This window comes from Balaenoptera ricei, chromosome 2 (assembly GCF_028023285.1).
Source record: "Balaenoptera ricei isolate mBalRic1 chromosome 2, mBalRic1.hap2, whole genome shotgun sequence".
Lineage (NCBI taxonomy): Eukaryota > Metazoa > Chordata > Mammalia > Artiodactyla > Balaenopteridae > Balaenoptera > Balaenoptera ricei.
In genome coordinates, this window is record NC_082640.1 from 155,303,156 (window position 1) to 155,324,542 (window position 21,387).

Sequence of the window (21,387 nt, forward strand, 5' to 3'; positions counted from 1 at the left end):
TACTGAAAGTTGGCATTTATATGCGCTCTGGAATGTATTAAGCTGAGGTAGACTTTCATTCCTGAAGCTTGAAGTAATGGAACAAAACGCTGGATCAGGAGGCAAGAGTCTTGAATGTGGGTTCCCACACAGCTCTAGTTCGCTGGTAACCGTGGGTGAAGCTCAGTTTCCTTATCTAAACAGTGAAATTAGATGGGTCTCATGCAATCCTAAGATTCAGAGAAAAACAAAAACCCTATCCCAGACGGCCAGTCTTCAGTCCTCAAGGGACTTGCAGCACAGAGCTGTGGGAGCTAGCAGAACAGGTAGGAACCCGAGCCTCACCACTTCACGTGGCCCAGAGCAAATGACTTCATCCTTGAAACCTCTTTTCTCAACTGTAGAAATGAGAATGATAAAATGATATAACGTATACCAAAGCACCAATAACTGTGGTGCTTCCTCCTTCGTTTGGCAACTGAATACCTCAACTAGAAGGTCTTAGACTCATCCTCAAAGAGACTTTTGAACAGCAGAAGCACTGACCACCCCGATTATGTCAGTCCTTCCTCATCCCTAAAATATCAATTTCAAATATTTGTGAAATTGTTTGTCATTTTTCCTACACTGAAAGTCAACAACTCAGAAGTGAACCAATGAAAACACAACTCCCTGTTGCATGTTAAAAGTTTAGCACAAGAGGCTGCTGAGGAAAAGGATGCAGTTCAATTCTTATTCAAAACATCATCGAAATGGAAAGCAATTTAAGTAACAAGTGTTCTGATCTACACAGGTGACCATGACATGCTTGATGTAGCATCTCTAAGCCCTCTTCTCTCTTTGCGCTATTACACTAAATTTAGACATTTGCCCACCTACCAAGAAAAACTACACAGATAGAGACTTAAGCTGTTATCCAGGGATGCTCCACACTCTCTAATCCGATTCCAAGACTTCCTGGGCCCACCTCTGGCCTACTTTCCCAGCCTTACATCTTAGCCCTCCCTTTCTGTGCTCTTTACTTCGGCCAAATGATCATTTTCTAAACTGGTCCTACACTTTGCTGCTTCTGAGCATTTATTCATGAACACACTGCCTGGAATGCAGTAGGTGATCAATAAATATTTATTGATTCAGTGAAATAATTAAATGTCCATTCTCTCTCCTTAGAATGGTCTTCCCATCTTACTCCTTTCTTTTCTTTTGCAGTCTTTTTCCTTTAAAATCTAGCTCAAGTATTACCTACACTGAGATTACCCCAGATGGGGAAAAAAATTTCTCCCTCCCCACACAGCACTGTTTCTATCTCTTATGTACTTATTGCGTTTTTCGTTACTTTTATTTCTTGTCTCTCCTACTGGGTCACCAATTCCTATGGGGACCTGCATTACCTTTCTTTCTTTGTGTTCCTCACAGGGCCTAGCACAAATTGCACACAGTAGGTATGGTTCACAAATACAGGGCGAGTAAATGAATATTGGTCTTTGAGGAAAAAAATGCCAGCATTTGCTCCATCTTGCTCTCTCTTATGTTTAACTACAAAATGAACCCCCTTTTTTGCTAAGTGTGGGCATTCAAGGGGATAGAAGACCTGCTATGGGTGAGAAGAGGCTGGCCCTGACAACAGTGACTCTTCTCCTCCAGGCCATAAAGGCATCAGTGAAGGACAAGTCAGGGGGAAGGTGGAGTGAGTAGAGAGAGAGGTGGAGAGAGACAAGCAGGCTGCACTAGAATATGGTGGAATGATGCTCTTTGAGCCACTGATCCTCTCAGAAACAGCAAATAAGAAAGTGACTTTTATTAAAATAGTCAGAAATTGTCAAGCACAGGTAACTTACAAGGCACTCTTAGGTGTCAAGTCACTGTTAGCGTCCTCACTTGACAGATGGGAGACAGACTCGAAGGGCTGCCCAAGGGTACTGACTGTACTGACTTAAGGTTTCAGATGGCTAAACATGCCTCCTGGTGAGGCAATGTTCAGACCTCACTGGAACCTGGAAGCAGTGAGCTCCATAGTTTAGTCTGAATATTTTCACAGAGAAAATATTTTCTTCTCCTTCTTCTCTGAGAACTTGGCTAGTTTCCAACCTATGACCTTTCGGGTAAGGACTCCAGTTGACTAAACAATAATTGGGGAGACTTAGCACAGAAGCATCCCAGAGTGTACAGCCAAGCAAGAATCTCTGTTCTAAAGGAGATGCTCAAGCAGAGCTCCCTGAGAGAATGATGTCAACGGGCCCAGAGGGGACATGCTACTGTGCCAACCCATGAGTCACAGGCTAAAGGAGAAGGGAAAACAATGCAAGGGACGGGCAATTCAATGACTGCCCAAGTGCAGGACTACTGAGATGATCAAACCCAGCAGGGGCATCAGGCTGCCCGCTGCCTTCCCACTAGCATGGTAAATGTGGCAGCATACTGGGAAGAACAAAGAACCGGGCTCTATGCTAGCCTTACCACTAATTAGCTGTATAATTAACCCCAGACAGTAAATTTATAATTTAAACCTCATCATCTACAAAAGGAAGTCAGTAAAAATGATCTAGAAGTCCTGTTCTAGCCCTGTTTATTTATGGGTAAATAAATGTATGCAATCATGAAAGTCAGCCCTGATCCACAGGACCAATAAAACTAAATAAAGGAAGTTGGAATAAGGACAAATAAAAATATTGACCCATACTCCAACATTACATTTTTGATAGCTTCCTCTGCCTCAGACACAAGTTGTATAGTTTTTTTAAAGAATGAAAGAAAATGAAAACTATCAATTTGTTACAAATCAATTTTTACTTTTCCCCTGAAACCTCTGTCAGGTTTTCAATGTCATTTTGGGGGAAAAAAAGAGGAGTTTTATGTTTTGCTGGGGAGGGGGGGATATCATCTATCCTTATTTAATAGTCAAGTTATCACAGGGTCCTCAAGAATTCATCATTTGTCCTGAACCCTCATTTTCTCAGATGTGGAAAAGGGTTACTAGCGACTGGAATGTGAGTGATGGGCAGCGGGCCATCCTTCCGTGGACGCAGGCCAGGCTGGGTCTCTCAGTTGCAAGCTCTAAAAATATTCCTTGGCAGGGTTAAGTTCATTCAGTCAATGTGCAGTTGATGCAAGTGTTTAGCCTCAATCACAACCACATGCAGTGGTTGATATGCATGTGGTTGTGATATTTTGATATGTCCTGAGACAAGTTAGCTATGGTTCCAGTAGTCACTTAGTTATGAGGACAGCAATTAAGGAAAAGTGCACACAGAGTAACTTTGGGGATGACAGCTTTTTTACCTCCGGATGGGGTTTGGAAAGCAGAATTCATCAGACTCCAGATCAGAGGCCATGGAAATGTAGTGGCATACAGGTAGTATCTGGTTTCAAAGCCTAGTGATTATTTTTTAAAATGGCCCTGAAAGGAGGGTTTTAAAACCACCCTCTTTAACATCAATTTTTCCATATTTTGTAATATGTCAAAATAATTGAGAATTCTGATAGACCTTCAGTATGTTTAGCTATGAGGTCCTACATACATTGTTTTAGTTTCTTCCATTTACGAATTGCAATAATTTCTCTAAAAGGACAAAAGGGGAAGGTGCCTCACCTTGATGATCTTTTCTACACCAGAAGAGCAGATCATGTAGGTGTGGGGGTTAAATCGGACCTGGTTCACAATAGACCGATGCCCTTTCAGCACCATGAAGGCTCCGTTGACCACCCTACCAATGCCACCTGGGAAGACAGAAGGAAACAAAAATCAAATGACGAAACAGATGGAAGTAAACAGGTTCCAGTAATGGCAAACAAACAGCTCTGAACCAGAGCCGAGATATTTTATTAACTATACCAGCAGAATGCTTAATCTTACAGATAAAGTTGCTATGGAAAGAAGGAAGATGAAATATCTCTCAGCATATGTGCTCTTACCAAGAGCCTTTATTTAGTCTTTAAGCATTGCCCACGCCCACCCACTACAATTCCATTGTCAATGAAGCCACAGCCACTTAAAACATTTCTCAAGGTTTTGATCCCCAAGATAGAATCCAAGTGTTACCTTAAAAAAGGCCAGTCATAAGCAAAATGAGACTGAACTGCTTGAGAACAGTTGGCAGCTGAGCCAGGGACATGCAGAACCAGAAGCATGTAATTACTTAAACGTGCAAAAAAATCTCTGATCCAGTTGCCCTCAATTTCTATAATGAAAATAGCAAACAAAACAAACAAACAAAAACCTCTGGGAAAATAATGGAGAAAATCCCTTCTTCACTCTGATAGCAGGGAGAACTAAGCATAAAGAAAGGAGATATGGGTCACTTTCATAATAAGCAGAGCCCAGGTATTGCGAATTAGAGAGTGTGGGCCTTAAATACACCATGTATGGAGGCCACTGATAGAAAGCTGTATCTTAAGGACCATCCTGTAGGCTTTCTTCTTCAATGATGGCGAAAAGTACCAGAGGCCTAGAACTTATAGATGAAAATGTCATCATTCATGAACTCGGGACAATCTCAAAGGTTCAACTTCACTGGTAAGGGCATCACACTCACACAGAACAGATGCACCCAAGTTCTCATTAAGGTCACTTCTGAGCAGCCATCAACAGCTCAGTACACACCAACTGGCAAAAATGTGATGCATACAGACACAAACAAATGACTGTTCATTTATTTAAGCAATGAGTGCCTTCTTAGACCCTACCAGGAGCATGACACCACTAGGGCACAAAGTACCATCACGCACTATCTCAGCTCCACACGCCTCCATCCCAGTCCCTACTCTATCTTGTTCAAACATTTATTCCAAACGTTTCTCATCTCAGTATCTGGAGGGAAAATGGCCAGAACAACATCCCTTTTCCAGAAATAATCTGGTTCTGCAGAAGGTGTCTTCTGCTTTTGGCCTCCTGACACAGTTCCTCCTTCACCTCTTCTGCCTCATGAAAGATATCCCTCTTTATTGACATGTACATATCTTTTTTATGACAGCAAGAGGTTTCAGACTGTACTGATTTGCTCCTTGGTGGTGCCACCTTGGCTAGCACCAGGTGCTTACTCTACATTGTGAGTGACAAAAATATCCTTTGCCTAAATTTTCCCCCATGTTTGACATTATTAATATTTGAATTATTCAGGATGGATAATGTATTTAGACCCGTTCATATTTCAGCCCAACATCATCATGTTTGCTAATAAGCTGTAAAGGAGAAGAAAGTAACTAGGACATATGTGTGTTTTTATGGAGACAAAGGATCAGGAAAGGTTTAAGCGCCAAAGGTAGGCTGCCTTGATGGGAACCCCGAGGCAGCCTGCGCACACTAGGTTCCTAGGGTGGAGTGGGAGGAGGGGAAGGTAACCTGAGCCTAGTCAAAATAAAAAGAAACTTGAGAGAATTAAGGAAAAGGGATCCATGGGAATCTAAAACAGTTGTCTCAATACAGTGATCTCACCACCCCAACGAGTTCCTTTGGGTGAGTTTCTTTTCTACGTATGGTTGATTCAACAAGTAGCAGTCCTGCTCATGGATCTCTTCTGAATTCTACATTTCCAACATCCTACTCCTATTCATACCCCCGCTGGGGTGGTCACTAGCAAAGAAACTTACGGTTGAACCTAGTACCAATCTCTTGTTTAATCCTTCTGCCTCTAAGAAAAAGAATTTAAGTGACTCAGAGAATTTCAGTGACTTCTTCCAAGTAGCTAGTAAATGGCAGAGCCAGTATTTGAACCAGAGTCTGTTTGGTTATAATGCCTAATATCGTTCCCTCTGTAACAGTGGCGTTTAAGAGATGAAAAGGTTTGAATAGGGGTGGAGTCAAAAGGTCATAACTGATTTCTAAATCCTTCTGGCAGTCATTATACAAGTTGATTTTCTTTTTAAGTCCTAAATTTAAAAGAGGGGAAGAAGAAGATTCTATCCAATGGTATCGTGAGTGCAAGCTCTACAGTATCAGCACAGGACATTTCATCACATTGCCAACACTGAATAGTCTATGAGAGTAGAACTGGATCTCTTGCACACCTAGAACCTGGGGTGCAATGCCTGAACTAAAGCAGGAACTTAGTAAAACTAAAGCAGGGGGATTCCCTGGTGGCGCAGTGGTTGAGAATCTGCCTGCCAATGCAGGGGACACGGGTTCAAGCGCTGGTTTGAGAAGATCCCACATGCCGCGGAGCAACTAGGCCCGTGAGCCACAATTACTGAGCCTGCGCGTCTGGAGGCTGTGCTCCGCAACAAGAGAGGCTGCAATAGTGAGAGGCCTGCGCCCCGCGATGAAGAGCGGCCCCCACTTGCCGCAACTAGAGAAAGCCCTCGCACAGAAACGAAGACCCAACACAGCCATAAATAAATAAATAAATAAAAATTTTAAAAAACCAAAAAACTAAAGCAGGTATCCATTGTTAAATGGATAGTGTTTCAGGAGAGGGCAATTCTAGAATAAGTACCACCAAAGGAGGACAGATAGAAGGTCTCATGTCTTAAGAATCAGCTACTAGAGAACTAAAGTTTATCAACTTTCTGTCAAAGATGACTTAGAATACAATTATGATAACTTTCAGATCTAAGGAATAACTGAAGGGTATCAATGCTTGAAAATTCAGACCATGGAAAAACTGTTTCTATTGCTCTTTCAAGCACTGTAACTTCATCTGGTTTCTCTTCTTGGCAGCAATTTTTTTTTTTTTAAATAAATCTATTTATTTTATTTGTTTTTGGCTGTGTTGGGTCTCCGTTGTTGCATGCGGGCTTCCTCTAGTTGTGACGAGCGGGGCTACTCTTCATTGCGGTGCGCGGGCTTCTCATTGTGGTGGCTACTCCTGTTGTGGAGCATGGGTTCTAGACACGCAGGCTTTAGTAGTTGCGGCACACGGGCTCAGTAGTTGTGGCTCGTGGGCTCTAGAGCGCAGGGTCAGTAGTTGTGGCGCACGGACTTAGTTGCTCTGCGGCATGTGGGATCTTCCCAGACCAGGACTCGAACCCGTGTTCCCTGCACTGGCAGGCGGATTCTTAACCACTGAGCCACCAGGAAAGTCCCTTGGCAACAGTTTTAATAAGAGATTATTTCTCCTTCTTCCTACCCAAATGTGTACCCAGAAAATCTGAAAATGAAGAGGAAGTCAACAGAGCCAAGAGACAGAAGATGAAAACAGGTACAGGAAGAATTATTGCTGTCATCTGTATAAGGTAACCCAGGCTGCGTACACAGAATCATAACAATGAATGGGCTTCAGAGAGGTTCTCTATAGCCCCTCTCCTGGTTTCCAGGTTTCAAGTAATTGAATACAGCTGCTACTGTACAGCTTACATACAATGATTGTTAGAGAATAGATTTTTTTATCAGTTCTGGAGATTTGTATATATCAGATAAATTTCTTTAGTCTGAAATGGCTAATGTCAAGATGCCAATACCAGTAAGACCCTGGGGCCTCCTCTCCTCCATTATCTAACCAGAGCCTGCTCATCAACAGCAGAATTGAGTTGGAAAAAGTTAGGTGGGGAATATTTTTGCCAAGAACTATATAACCTACATAATCTCCCTTCGGGGTCATTCCTCATCTGTGGGTGAGGGGCCTGGTGAGGATCAACCTCACCCATGGTTACTGAGCTGAGTCACAACCTAATCAGTAATAATGGTACCAATGAATAAAATAGTACATATCCAAGAATAAGCACCTTACTCATCCTTGAGCTGTCATTTGTTTATACAGTTCTGTACAAACCAATGGTCATTTCTCTGGACAACTGCTCTGGCTGGCTCAGCCAAACATGTTGGCATCACTTTGTAGGTTTCTTTTCTCAGTCGAGGTCAAAGTTCCCATGTTTCCATCTTTCCTTTGATTCAGAAGGGATGCTAGGGAGGTGGTGAAATGTTATATCTTATCTGTTCTACTGCAAGACCTCAGAAAAGAAAATGAGTGGGTCATCTCATAAGATTCCAGCATCAGTAACTCACTCACTATCTTGGGATCCCAGGAAACACAAGAGACCCAGAAAAAACACCTTGCTCAGAACCCTGATAAAGACCTTTCTAAAATGCCACAGCCAAATGTTCCCCCAGAGAAGACAAAGCGCTAAGCCTACAAGTCCTCATTCCCCTCTTTTCTTAACTATGCTCCTCTTTTCATAACATTCAGCCAGAGATCTGTCTGCTGAAGCCTCTCAAGAGGGTCAGGACACCACTCCCATTTCTTGCCAACTTCAGTTACTTCTGTTTCTTGTCAATTTCATTCATTTTAACAAAGTCCTCCAAGAATGAGGATGTTTTCAACTCAAAAGCTAAAAGCAACCTGGTCAGGATTTCTAGATGCCTTGGTTTAACAGGCATCAATCATGCCTGGGAAGTGATCCTCAGTGGCACTTGGGACTATAGAACAGGACATTTAAATACTTTTTTTCTGAAATAAACCCCAAATCAACCTGGATAAAATGGCAGTATTGATTCTCTTGTCAGAGTCTTTGGATTTCTACCCCTTCCCTAATAATCCATTAATTAACAGGTAGGACAAACACCTTTGTGAGAATGCGAAGGAGAAACAACAAATAACACAGAGATTAAGGAGGGGGAAGTCTGAAAGCAGTAGTGAGGAACCAGAAACAGGGACTATACGACTGGAAGGGTCTGCTGGAAGATACGAAATTCTGACGGCAGGAGATAAATTTGTGTTTCCAAGAAATAGAGCACTGGCCCTCATGAAGAGGGTAAATATCCCTGATCTTTCAAGATTTATATGCTGATACATCCAAGATAATAAGAAAAGAGTTGGGCATACAAGGACTTAACAAATGATTGTTAAATTGAAATTAGTGGAGAACACTGTTAAGAGTGGTATTTTAAAAAACTCAGTACTCAGGTAAAAAGACAGATATTGGTATAGGAAATGCTGGAAGCATGGGAAAACTTCATCTGGTAGCTCTAGACTCGAGTAGCAAACAAAAGCCTGCAGAACACACTGATAGGGCAAGATGGGAAGCAAGGACATAAAGGAGTGGTACTACTTTGCAGGGAAAGAAGTCAAAAAATCAGGTAACAATGGTTATTGCAATGATGCAATGAACTTCAAATCTCTGTAATTACCTAGTCCTTCCCTAAGCAATAAGACTTGGGCTTGGTGATATTCACCAAAGAATCCAATGGTTAATTCAGTTCCCATTCTACTCGTCTTATTTGACTTATTAGCAAGATTCAACAGAATTGCCTCCCCTTTGACACACTTTTTTCACTGCCTTCCTAGGATCACCCTCTTTTGGTTTTCCTGCTACCTCACTGGTGACTCCTTGTTGATTTCCTTTTTTGGCTCTTCTCCCTGGCTTTTTTTTGGGGGGCTACTCAGCACAGCATGCAGGATCTTAGTTCCTCGACCAGGGATTGAACCCATGTCCCCTGCAGTGGAAGTGCAGAGTCTCAACCACTGGACCGCCAGGGAAGTCCCCGCCCTGGCTTCTTAACATGAGAATGCCTTAGGGCTCAGTTTTTGGTCCTCTTCTCTTAAACTAGCTATACTTAATTCACTCACTGCTGATCTCAGTCACTGGTGTTCTCATCCAGTCTGTGGCTTTAGATACTACCTATATGATACCAAAAACATTTTTATCTCTAGTCCAGGTCTTTCTTGAACTCCAGACCTCCATACCTCTACAACCAAACTGTTTATTCAACAACTCTACCTGGTTGTTTAAGAGACATCTCAAACTCTACCTGCTCTCCCTTTCTCCCCAATCTAATCTATCAGGAAATCCTGATAGCTTTACTTTTTTAAAAAAATATTTATTTATTTAGGCTGTGCCAGGTTTTAGTTGCGGCACGTGGGATCTTCGCTGTGGCATGCGGGCTTCTTAGTTGCGGCATGCATGCGGCATCTAGTTCCCCGACCAGGGATTGAACCCGGGCCCCTTGCATTGGGAGTGTGGAGTCTTAGCCACTGGACCACCAGGGAAGTACCCCCCGCCCCCCTTTTTGGCTTTACTTTCAAAATATATCTAGACTTCAACCCCTATTACCTTGGTTCAAGCCACCACCACAGCTCACCTGTATGAGAGAATCCTACTAGTACTCCTCATTTCTACCCTTGGCAGCCCCACTCCCACTATCTACCCTCAACTCAGTAGTCAGAGTGATGCTGTTAAAATAAGTCAGATCATGTCACTCCTCTGCTCAAAATTCTCTAATGGCTCCCCACGTCACTCACAATAAGAGCCTACATGATTGGACACCCCTATACCCCACTTACCTCTATGACTAAGCCCTACTATTCTCCCCTCAGGCACATTCTCACTTCAAAACCTTCATACTGGCTCTACCTGAAATGCGCTTATCCCAGATTTCTGCAAGGCTCTCTCACCACTTTGAGGTTTTGTTCAAATGTGACCTTCTCAATGAGGACTAGACTGAATATCCTACCTAAAATTACATTTCCCTGACTCTGTCCCCATACCACTTCCTAGCCCCCTTATTCTGCTCTACTTTTTCTTTTTCCAAAGCACTTCTAACCTTTTAAACATACTATATAATTTACTGTATCTATTGTTAATTGTCTGTTTCCCCTGCTAGAATGTAAGCTCCATGATGGCAGAGCTCTTTTGTTTTTCTGCTGTATCCTAAGCCTCTAGAACAGTGTCTACCTAGCACACGGTAAATTTTCAACAAGTATCTGATGAATGAATGAAAAGGTGTGAGTGTATTAGACTGTGGAATATAAGCATGCAGGAAAGAACCCAATCTCCATTAGTGGGCTTCACCATCCAACATGTGGATTATCCAAGTGTCTCTCTCCATCTTCCTGCTGTCAATTTTGTATGTTTCTTTTATAGTGTTTTGACTATAGTTAAGAGCAGAGAAATAAAGTAGCTAAGATCCTACTTATCCTTCCCGGTCCTCTGAAATGCTAATTCCATGAAAACTTTACTGATCCCCAAAATCTCTTCAAGCCCTCCTTAGTTATCTTTTTTTATAGGCTTTGGAATCCATTTTTAAATTTAGTGTGCACATACACACATACCCTTTTCTCATCCCTCTTAGATTGGAAGTTCTTGGAAGGCAAGAAAGTATTTATTTTTCAATCACCCATAGGATTGGCATAATGTTTTATCTAAGGATACTCAGTAAGTGAACAAATTAAAGTAAATCTCATTATTTCCTCTGGAACAAGGCTTGAAGCAGAAGGCTAAAGCTGTTATCTACTAAAATGAGGTTTGGTAAGTACCTGTCCAGGCAATTAATCTATTTCATTCCTGACTCCACTGGTAGAATTAATGAGGAGCCATGAGGGGCAAGGGACTCTTTCTTTTCCTCACATATCTAAAAGAGTTGTCCAAACAACCTCTTAGTAATTCAAAAAGGCCCGAGTGAACACTCCCAGGGCTCCAAGTTTCAAACCATAAAGAGAAATACAATCAGGGTACTGACAATACAGAGAGAGCAGTGGCTGCCTCCTGGGGATCCTGTAACCACTTAAGAGTTAAGAAAAGCCAGATGGGGACAGCCAGTGTTGTCAGTAAAGCTCAAAGAGCTCCACAGACAGCAATGCTTAATTGTACAAAAAAAGTCAATTACACTAAGTTCTTCTTTCATCTGTACTTCACATGTGTTTGCAACCAACTACTTGTGGCCAATTAAAAACAGTTGTTCTTCCTATTACATGGGAGGAAAAAGCAGATGCCCAGGCCTAACTCACTGAGAGTAAATGCATGTCTAGAAAAAGGAGGAGAGACAGAGTAGGCACACATATGCAGGCCCATGGAAATGCATTTACAGCTGTTTCCAGCCGACTTCATCAGCCTACGGGCAGTGGGGGGTGGCTGCAGAGACCTGGCAGTGAAGCTGCATGTTTTCCCCTCTATTCAGGGAAAAGTCTGTCGTATAACTTCCCCCCTCTTAAACTACCGATGAGTCAAGAGCAGCCTTCATGCAAGAAAAACTCAACTGACCATTCAGGAGGGCACCAGATGAGCACCATGGCTTGGTCTCTAAGGAGTTTTTCAGAGGAAAGTTAAAAGGGAGAACGCTTTTAAAATGAGGAATAGCAACATTTAGTAGCTACTGAGCACCCTCACAGTATCCCTAATAAAGTAGATATTACTACTGTTGTTATTGTTTGCATTGTTAATATTCTTATTTTACAGATGAAGAAAGTTTGGCAAGATTAAACAATTTTTCCAAAGCCTCCAACTAAGAGACGAATGCATCAGGAATTTAAACCCAGGCCTACCAACTCTATTACATTATGCTTCTTTCCATAAATAGTAAGGTCTTAGTGTAGAGGCATATCTCAGGGGAAGCAACTCTATCAGCGAAAACCCTAATGAAGTCCTTTCCAACAAGAATTAGGGGAAAGGGAAGGAGAAGGCCATATGAATATTTTCCAGAGACACCAACCTCTACCAAATGTAAATCCATTACTTCTATTACCTAGGTTACTAGGGAGCAATGCTCTGGAAATTATGGATTTATGGGCATTGATCTTACACACAGCAGTAACAATGTCTTACATTTGAAAGCACCTAGTTTTCAGAAAGCCTCCAAGGCTGTTAAATCATCCACGATATGAGGTGGTAGGGTGGGGGGTGGAGGTAGCAATTTTACAGAAGAAACTGAGACTCAAGACAACTGCTGTTATATAACCTGCCTAGAATCACTCAATCACTTGGTTACTGGAAGTACTGGACTTGAATCCAGGTATGATCTTAAGCCTAATGCTCCTTCCCATACACCATACTGGCTCTATACATAACGGCCAGCCTGTTTATTTTATCTTCAGAATTTTCACATAGAAACAGATGCTCTTCCTACATACTTCATAGGTGTAAAACATATTCTGATGGGCTTTTTCTTTGCTACAGCAAAATCCCCAGTTCCTTCCTCTGATTTTTAAAGAGGTTTTGAGAAATGAGTTATTCTTTGACATCAACTAAAAAAAATTGATCCTAATCTTCCAGGTAGGAAGTTTTACAGTGGGTATTAGGTCTTACATCTTGAAATGATTTCCTCCGCCCGCTAAGAAGCCCTATGTGAATTACTTAGCCAACTGGCTAATTCTGTGTTGTTTATATAATAAATAAACTTCATCTCTTTGGAGTTTGTGTAGCAAAAAAATTTCTCCAGTGATTGTCAGTCTTTCTGAACAGGAGAGTCGAGAAGAAAAAGATGCTCTTGCTTTTGGCTCACACTGAGAAGCACACAGCAGGTATTCAATAAATGCAGACTGTGTGTCATCTGATTATGCCATTAAGGCATATAACAACAAGCCAGATTCCTCCCATAGCCTGCCTCAGTATCTTACTTTCAACTGGCATGAACAGAGAGAGCGAGCTCAGCCTTATTCCAGATTTGTTTAAGTCAAAATGGCAGTAGATTAGATGAGGAATTTCCTGACAGACTTTTCGTTATCTAAGCATTCAAAGCTAGAACTCAAGGCCACATTTAGCCCTTTTATGTTATGCTTGGCTTGTTGAACCTTTCTAAATGTTTTTAAAAACTATGAATTGCCAACATTTAAAAATAGAGAGCTTACATATAAGAACTTTCTAATCACTGGAGTTGCCCTGGGGCAACAAGCACCCTATCATGGGGGGCAACCTAGCAGAGGGTTTAAGTTATTCCTAAATAAAAGTGTACTTTAATATATGTAAGTTATAACTAAAAAAAAAATTATTGTGGGGATATGTATGTGAACAGAAAATTCTACAGACCACTGATCTGGGCTAAATACGTGCAGTATGTGAATGCCTCTGCTGGGATATCATGTTTTCATTTTTATTCATTTAAGAAATTTTATTTCATCAATGTTTATTCACTAATTTTTTTTTCTTTTTTCATCAAGGGGTATAAAAAGGATACAGAAAACAGCATAAAAAGTATAGCTTAATGAAGTTTTTTAAGGTGAACACCTGTATAACCAACACCCAGGTCTCAAGAAATGGAATTTTTCCTGGCCATTCAGAGGCCTCTATGTGCTTCATTCCTATTATAACCCCTTCCCTCCCCTAAAGAAATCATTATCCTGACTTGTACATTAATCACTTCCCTGCTTTTTAAAATAATTTTATTCATCCAAGTATGCATTCCTAAATACTTTATTTATTCTTGGGTCACGCCGTGCAGCTTGTGGGATCTTAGTTACCTGACCAGGGATCGAACCTGGGCCTTCGGCAGTGAAAACTCGGAGTCCTAACCACTGGACTGCCAGGGAATTCCCTTCTAAATACTTTAGTTTTGCCTGTTTTTTGTTTTAATATCTTTTGGGTTTCTTATACAATAGATTTTCTCCTGTCCATCCTTCCTTTTCTCATCAAAATGTAAATACTTGTTGAAGAACACAGATCATTTGACCTATAGTTTCCGACAGTCTGGACTTCATGGATTGTATCCTCACAACGTAGTACAGGACACTCCTCTGTCCTCTGTGCTACCTGCAAACTGAAAGCTGGATCCTGAGGTCTGATTAGATTCAGGGTTGTTTTATTTTGCAAGACCCTAGGCACCATCGTGTTTCTTCATCAGGAGACTCTTAATGTCTAGTTGCCTTTCTTTTTGTGATGTGAACAGCTATAGATGCTCAATGTTTAGAGGCATTAATTCACTGAGGGCTGCTAAGTGATTATATTAAAATTCTATAATTTCTTTTTTCTAAAATGTCTTTTATTTTACCTATATTTTTGAAAGATATTTTCCCTGGATTCTAGGTTCCCTAGAATTCTAGGTTGGCAGGTTTTAATTCTTTAAGCACTTTAGAGATATCATTCTATTATATTCTGGCTTCCATAATTTGACCATCAATCTTATTGTTGCTTATTTACAGGTAATTTGTCCATTTTCTCAGACTGTTTTTGGGCTTTTTCTCATTATCTTTCATTTTCAATAGTTTGACATGATACGCCTAGGTGTGTTGTATTTATTCTACTTGTGGTTACTGAGTTTCTTGAATCTGAGAATTGGCATATTTCATTTGTTCTGGAAACTTTCAGCCATTATCTCTTCATATATTGCTCTGCTTCACTTTCTCTCTCTTATTCTTCTGGGATTTCAATTTCATATATGTTAGATCACCTGTGTCCCACTTGTCTCTTACACTCTGTTTTGCTTTTTCCATTCTCCATTCTCATCGTCCTTCAGTTTGAATGTCTTTTACTGACCTGTCTTCTATTCACCAAGCCTGTCCTTTCAAGGTTAAAGAAATCCAAAAAATTCTTGGTTTCAGACATATTTTTCAGTTCTACATGATTTTTTTTTCTAGGCAGATTCCAATTCTCTGTTGAAATTCTCCATCTTTTTATCCATTTTGTCCATCCCTCATTTCTACTGTATCACATTTACAATATTTCAAGTTCCTGACTGTTTGACTTCAATATTTAGATAATATTGTGGGTTGGCTTCTTTTGATTACTGACCACATTTTCATGTCTCATAATTTTTTATTGTATGCTGGACATTGAGGATAAAGAACCATGGAGATTGCTATGGACTGAACTGTGTCTCTTGCAAATTCATATGTTGAAGCCCCAACCCCCAATGTGACTATTTGGAGAGAGGGGCTTTAAGGAGATAATTAAGGTTAAACAAAGTCATAAGGGAAGGACTCTAATCCAATAAGACTGATGTCCTCATAAGAAGAGGAAGGGACACCAGCGATGTGTGTACACAGAGAAAAGGCCATGTGAGAACACAATGAGGAGGCAGTCATCTGCAAGCCAAAGGAGAGAGGCCTCAGGAGAAATCAAACTTGTCAGAACCTTGATCTTGGACATCTAGCCTCCAGAACTGTGAGAAAATATGTTTCTGGTGTTTACAGTCTGTGGGATTTTGTTATGGGAGCCCTAGCAAACTAATACAGAGACGAAGGCCGTTTCCTCCATATGGCATTTACCCATTCCACTCTTGAGAAAAGAAGGGGCTGATCACCCTCAATCAAATCAGAAGGAACCAGGTCAGCGCTGGGTTGAATAAGTCTACTTCTTCTTTTTTAAAAAATATTTATTTGAAAAAAAAAAAGTTTGTTTATTTGGCTGCATTGGTTCTTAGCTGCGGCATGCGCGATCTTCGTTGCGGCATGCGGGATCTTTCATTGTGGCGCAAGGGCTTCTCTCTAGTTGTGGCACGGTGGCTCTTTAGTTGTGGCGCGTGGGCTTAGTTGCCCCGCGGCATGTGGGATCTTAGTTCCCTGACCAGGGACTGAACCCGCGTCCCCTGCATTGGAAGGCGGATTCTCAACCACTGGACCACCAGGGAAGTCCCAAGTCTCCTTCTGGTTTCAAATGTCTCAAAGGCAAGACCTGTAGGGTGCTTGTTGCAGATCTCTTCCACTAATGGAAGTTCGTGTCCTACTTACGTACCAGGAGATTGTAGGATATTACACTTGGCCTTTCTGGCCCAGCTCCATCCTCAAGTGTAGCCCTTTTGGGCTTTTGATGGAGAGCCTGTCAAACCTCTGTTCTCTGCTCTGAACATTCTGTTCTCTGGAGGTTTTAATCTTACCTCTTTATCATCCTTTCCCAAGTAGGTTCAAAATGCCCTGTGGAGCAGGACCCTCCCACTAGGGGAACTTTGTCTCCTAAGCACTGTATACTGTGGGCATTTCATTCTGCTTTCCAGCCTAGCCCCCTAGCTCCTAGGGCAACCCCAGCACCCAGCAAATGTCCTATAGGGAAGACTGGTCATGTGTTTGAGGTTCCTCTAGAATCCAGCCTATCCTATCAACGCATGTGGCCATCAAAAACTCTGATTTCTTTTGACCCTGGTAGAGTCTGTCCATGGCAGCCCAAACTACAGCCTGGGCACAGATGCCCTCAGGAAAGACGGCCAGCACCTTCTGCTCAGTTAGGAAGGGCTCTTCCTTCTTCTGAACTTCAGTTCTCCTCACACACTTTGTAACCACAGCTCTCTGACATCTTTAAAAATATGGCTTTTGTAATTTGACTTTTGTACTTATTGCAATGGGAGCTACCTGCTGCATCCGACGTGGAATCTGACATCTAACAATTTATTTTTTAATAGAAATTTTACATCATTCCTTTTTCCTCCTTGAAATAATATTTCTACTTTACCTACCTCCCCCCAGATTTCAACCTAATATATTTTAATGAAAATCTATCATAGTTTCACCAATAAAAATATAATTACAAGTTTAAAATTTTCTTTATTTACTGTGACTGTAAGGCTCTAAGTGTTAACATTTTTGTATTGGATTTGAGTTACCATTACAATACTTACTGGAACACAACTGATCAAAACAGATATACTTTTAATGTTTTATAAAAACCAATTATTATAAAAAGGAGAAATTTATTGTAAGTGCATAAGAAGATAAGGTAGAAGATGGTGGAGGGTTGGGTTATAGTCCTATGATTAAAGGATACTTCAGCTTTTTTGGCACCTTAGAGGTTTTTACATCTTAAGGGCAATGCACCATGCCAAGGTTCAAGTGGCCAGAAATTTCTGGAGTACTTCCGATTTTCTGGTGTTTTTTGTTTGTCTGCTTGTTTGTTTGTTTTTCTGTAAAGTGGGGGAAGGACAAAGGGAAAAGGGGAGGTGGGAAAGGACAATACATATGGAAGTTGAGAATCTAGAAATGGATTCCTTTAAACCAGCCGTGCCTATACAATCCTTGGAAGGTCCAGGCACCTATTTCCCAGTTTTGATACTGGAATCCTAAATCAGCTATGAGGGTCCCTGCCAACCCAGAGATTGCATACCCATCTACACATAAAGACAGCCTAACAGTGGCCCGTACCCTAAGTCAGCACAGAAATCAGCAGGAGGTGAAAAAAATCTATAATACTACTGTTAATTCTTCCCCCTTCTCTCAATACAAACATGAAAAAGATTCCAGAGAACAGTCCTGGGGGAGGGGATGATCCACTTTCTGTTTTAAAAGCCACATTGACTTAATAATGAAAAGCTTTTCAAGATCAGGTAAAAGATACAATTAAGCCCAAAGATTATTTCTCAGCTAATCAATCTAGGACTTACGGGGGTGGGAGACTTAATACAGAACTAACCCTAGTGCTGGAACATCACTTTTTGTTCAGATAGACTGTTGCTGTCCCATCTGGTTGTGCTTCAAAGGTAAGATGCTTCACTCATGCTTTCCAAATTCCAGAAGGGGAAAAAGACCTTTTGCAACTTGTTTAGTAACCAGACCACAGCAACAGGATAGTTTCCAAAAGTAAGCCTCAACAAGTTTTGAAAGGCAGATGTTAGGTAACAATATTGTGAATTCAGCAATAGGCAAGCCAACAACTTTCCTAAACTCTGAGCACTAGACACATTTTGTGTAATATAATCAGCACAGTCCTCTATTACTTTCCTGATGGCCACTTTCCAGTTTGATGCCATGTATCACCTGGAGCAGATGGCTGTATTGAGCTGTCCTGAGAACAAAAAATAGACATTTTTCTACCAGTAGGAAGCAACCAGCGTAACACTCATCTGAGCACGTGAAGACACTATTATCAAGAATGAAGAACGGTCTGTGCTGCCTGAAAGCTCAGATGGCCTAGATCCAAATTTATGGAAAGCAGCAGGCTCTTTTTCAGAATACATCTAGAGCAAAAGCAGAAATATTTCTTCCTAATTTCTCTCATGTCTGGGGTTAGCCAAACTCCAGGGAATACATCTGTCCATCAACAAAGAAAGTTTCCCTTTACCTAACATCACCAGGGAGGCTAAAAGAAAGGCAGAGGCCCTAACAACTGTTTGTAGAGTAATAAGCAGGAATGTGCACATGAATAATAAAGGAAAAGCATGTAAAAAGCAAGGTAATAATACTCCAAGTGTGAAACAGGAGAGAGGGAAATGGACATAAAGGAGATCTATGAAGTCTAAAGAAAAGTTCTTAGGAGGAAAAAAATCTGAGCATGATTATGTCAGATAAGGGTATGCATGAAGGTTATAGCTAAATCTGGCTTCTAATTTTTATTTCAAAATTTACTTTGGTCACTTTCCAAAAAATTTTTTGTATTAAAAGAGAAATATCTTCCTCTACTGCTACAGATCTGCCCTTTCAGGGCACAGCATGCAGGAGGTCAATAGAGCCAATGTTAGCAGCAGGTTCATACTTGGGATACACTCACCTGCTTCTGGATCTGCAGGAATTCTCCACATGTACAGGTTGAAGTCATCAGAGCCTGAAAGGATATACTGTTGGGACAAAAAAAAAAATCTATTTATTACTTATGTATTGATTGATAATCTATCTACCTATCTATCTATACAGAAAAAGGTTTTTAAAAAATAAACAAGATAAATGTACATATATTCACTCGTAAGGCACCACACAGCAAACACTCTCTTAAAAGTATTTGCAAATCAAAAGGCTAATTGGCTAAAACTTGGCAACAACCAACCAACCTGATTTAAAAATGGGCAAAGGACTTGAACAGACATTTCTCCAAAGAAAATATACAAATGGCCAATAATGTGAAAAGATGCTTAACATCACTGATCATTATGGCAATGAAAATGAAAACCACAATGCGGTACCACTTCACACCCATTAGGATGGCGATTACCAAAAGCAAACAAACAGAAAACAAGTGTTGGTGAGGAGGTGGAGAAGTTGGCACCCACTGCGCATTGCTGGTGGGACTGCATAATGGTGCAGCCACTGTGGAACACAGTATGGAGGTTCTTCAAAAAGTTAAACATAGAACTACCATATAACCCAGAAATTCTACTCCTAGGTATATATCAAAGAATTGAAAGCAGGGACTAGAGATATCTGTACACCAATGTTCAGAGAAGAAGGCTCACAACAGCCAAACAACCTAAATGTCCATCAATGGATGAACAGATAAACAAAATGTGGTATATATCCATACAATGGAATACTATTTAGCATTAAAAAGGAAATTCTGACACATGCTACAACATGGGTAAAACTTGAAGACATTATGCTAAGTGAAATAAGCCATATACAAAAAGACAAATGTTATATGATTCAACTTACATGAGGAACCAAGAGTAGTCAAATTCATAGAGACAGAAAGCAGAATGGTAGTTGCTAAGGACTGGGGGGAAGGGAGAAATGGGCAGCTACTGTTCAACGAGTATAGAGTTTCACTTTGGGAAGAAGAAAAAGTTCTGGAGATGGACAGTTGTGATAGTTACACAACAATGTGAATGTACTTAATGCCACGAAGCTGTACACTTTAAAATGGTTTTAGTGGTAAGTTTAATGTTATGTATATTTTACCACAATTGTTCAAAAAAATTCTTTTGAATTTTTGAATTTTATTTTATTTTTTTATACAGCAGGTTCTTATTATTCATTTTATACATATTAGTGTATATATGTCAATCCCAGTCTCCCAATTCACCACACCACCACCCTCGCCCCAGCCTGCCACTTTCTCCCCTTGGTGTCCATATGTTTGTTCTCTACATCTGTGTCTCAATTTCTGCCCTGCAAACCGGTTCAACTGTATCATTTTTCTAGGTTCCACATATGTGTTAATATACGATATTTGTTTTTCTCTTTCTGACTTACTTCACTCTGTATGACAGTCTCTAGATCCATCCACATCTCTACAAATGACCCAATTTCCTTCCTTTTTATGGCTGAGTAATATTCCACTGTATATATGTACCACAACTTCTTTATCCATTGGTCTGTTGATGGGCATTTAGGTTGCTTCCATGACCTGGCTACTGTAAATAGTGCTGCAATGAACACTGGGGTGTATGTGTCTTTTTGAATTATGGGTTTCTCTGGGTATATGCCCAGTAGTGGGATTGCTAGGTCATATGGTAATTCTATTTTTAGTTTTTTAAGGAACCTCCATACTGTTCTCCATAGTGGCTGTAACAATTTACATTCCTACCAACAGTGGAAGACAGTTCCCTTTTCTCCACACCCTCTCCAGCATTTGTTGTTTGTAGTATTTCTGATGATACCCATTCGAACTGGTGTGAGGTGATACCTCATTGTAGTTTTGATCTCCATTTCTCTAATAATTAGTGATGTTGAACAGCTTTTCTTGTGCTTCTTGGCCATCTGTATGTCTTCTTTGGAGAAATGTCTATTTAGGTCTTCTGCCCATTTTTCGATTGGGTTGTTTGTTTTTCGAATATTGAGCTGCATATATATTTTGGAGATTAATCCTTTGTCCATTGATTCTTTTGCAAATATTTTCTCCCATTCTGAGGGTAGTCTTTTCGTCTTGTTTGTAGTTTCCTTTGCTGTGCAGAAGCTTTTAAGTTTCGTTAGGTCCCATTTGTTTATTTTTGTTTTTATTTCCATTACTCTAGGAGGTGGATCAAAAAAGATCTTGCTGTGATTTATGTCAAAGAGTGTTCTTCCTATGTTTTCCTCTAAGAGTTTTATAGTGTCCGGTCTTATATTTAGGTCTCTAATCCATTTTGAACTTATTTTTGTGTATGGTGTTAGGGAGTGTTCTAATTTCATTCTTTTACATGTAGCTGTCCAGTTTTCC

At 40.6% G+C, this 21,387-nt stretch overlaps 1 protein-coding gene across 3 annotated transcripts in view; it reads right to left on the reverse strand.

Moving 5' to 3' along the window:
* DCAF5 (DDB1 and CUL4 associated factor 5) overlaps positions 1-21,387 on the reverse strand; it is a 105,237-nt gene that overhangs the window by 7,286 nt on the left and 76,564 nt on the right. For all 3 annotated transcript variants that reach the window (XM_059914499.1, XM_059914501.1, XM_059914500.1), the window contains exons 7-8: positions 19,027-19,093; positions 3,569-3,696 (exon numbers count right to left, since the gene is read on the reverse strand). In XM_059914499.1, coding sequence (XP_059770482.1) covers positions 3,569-3,696; positions 19,027-19,093 — 195 coding nt within the window. The remainder of the gene's footprint in view (positions 1-3,568; positions 3,697-19,026; positions 19,094-21,387) is intronic.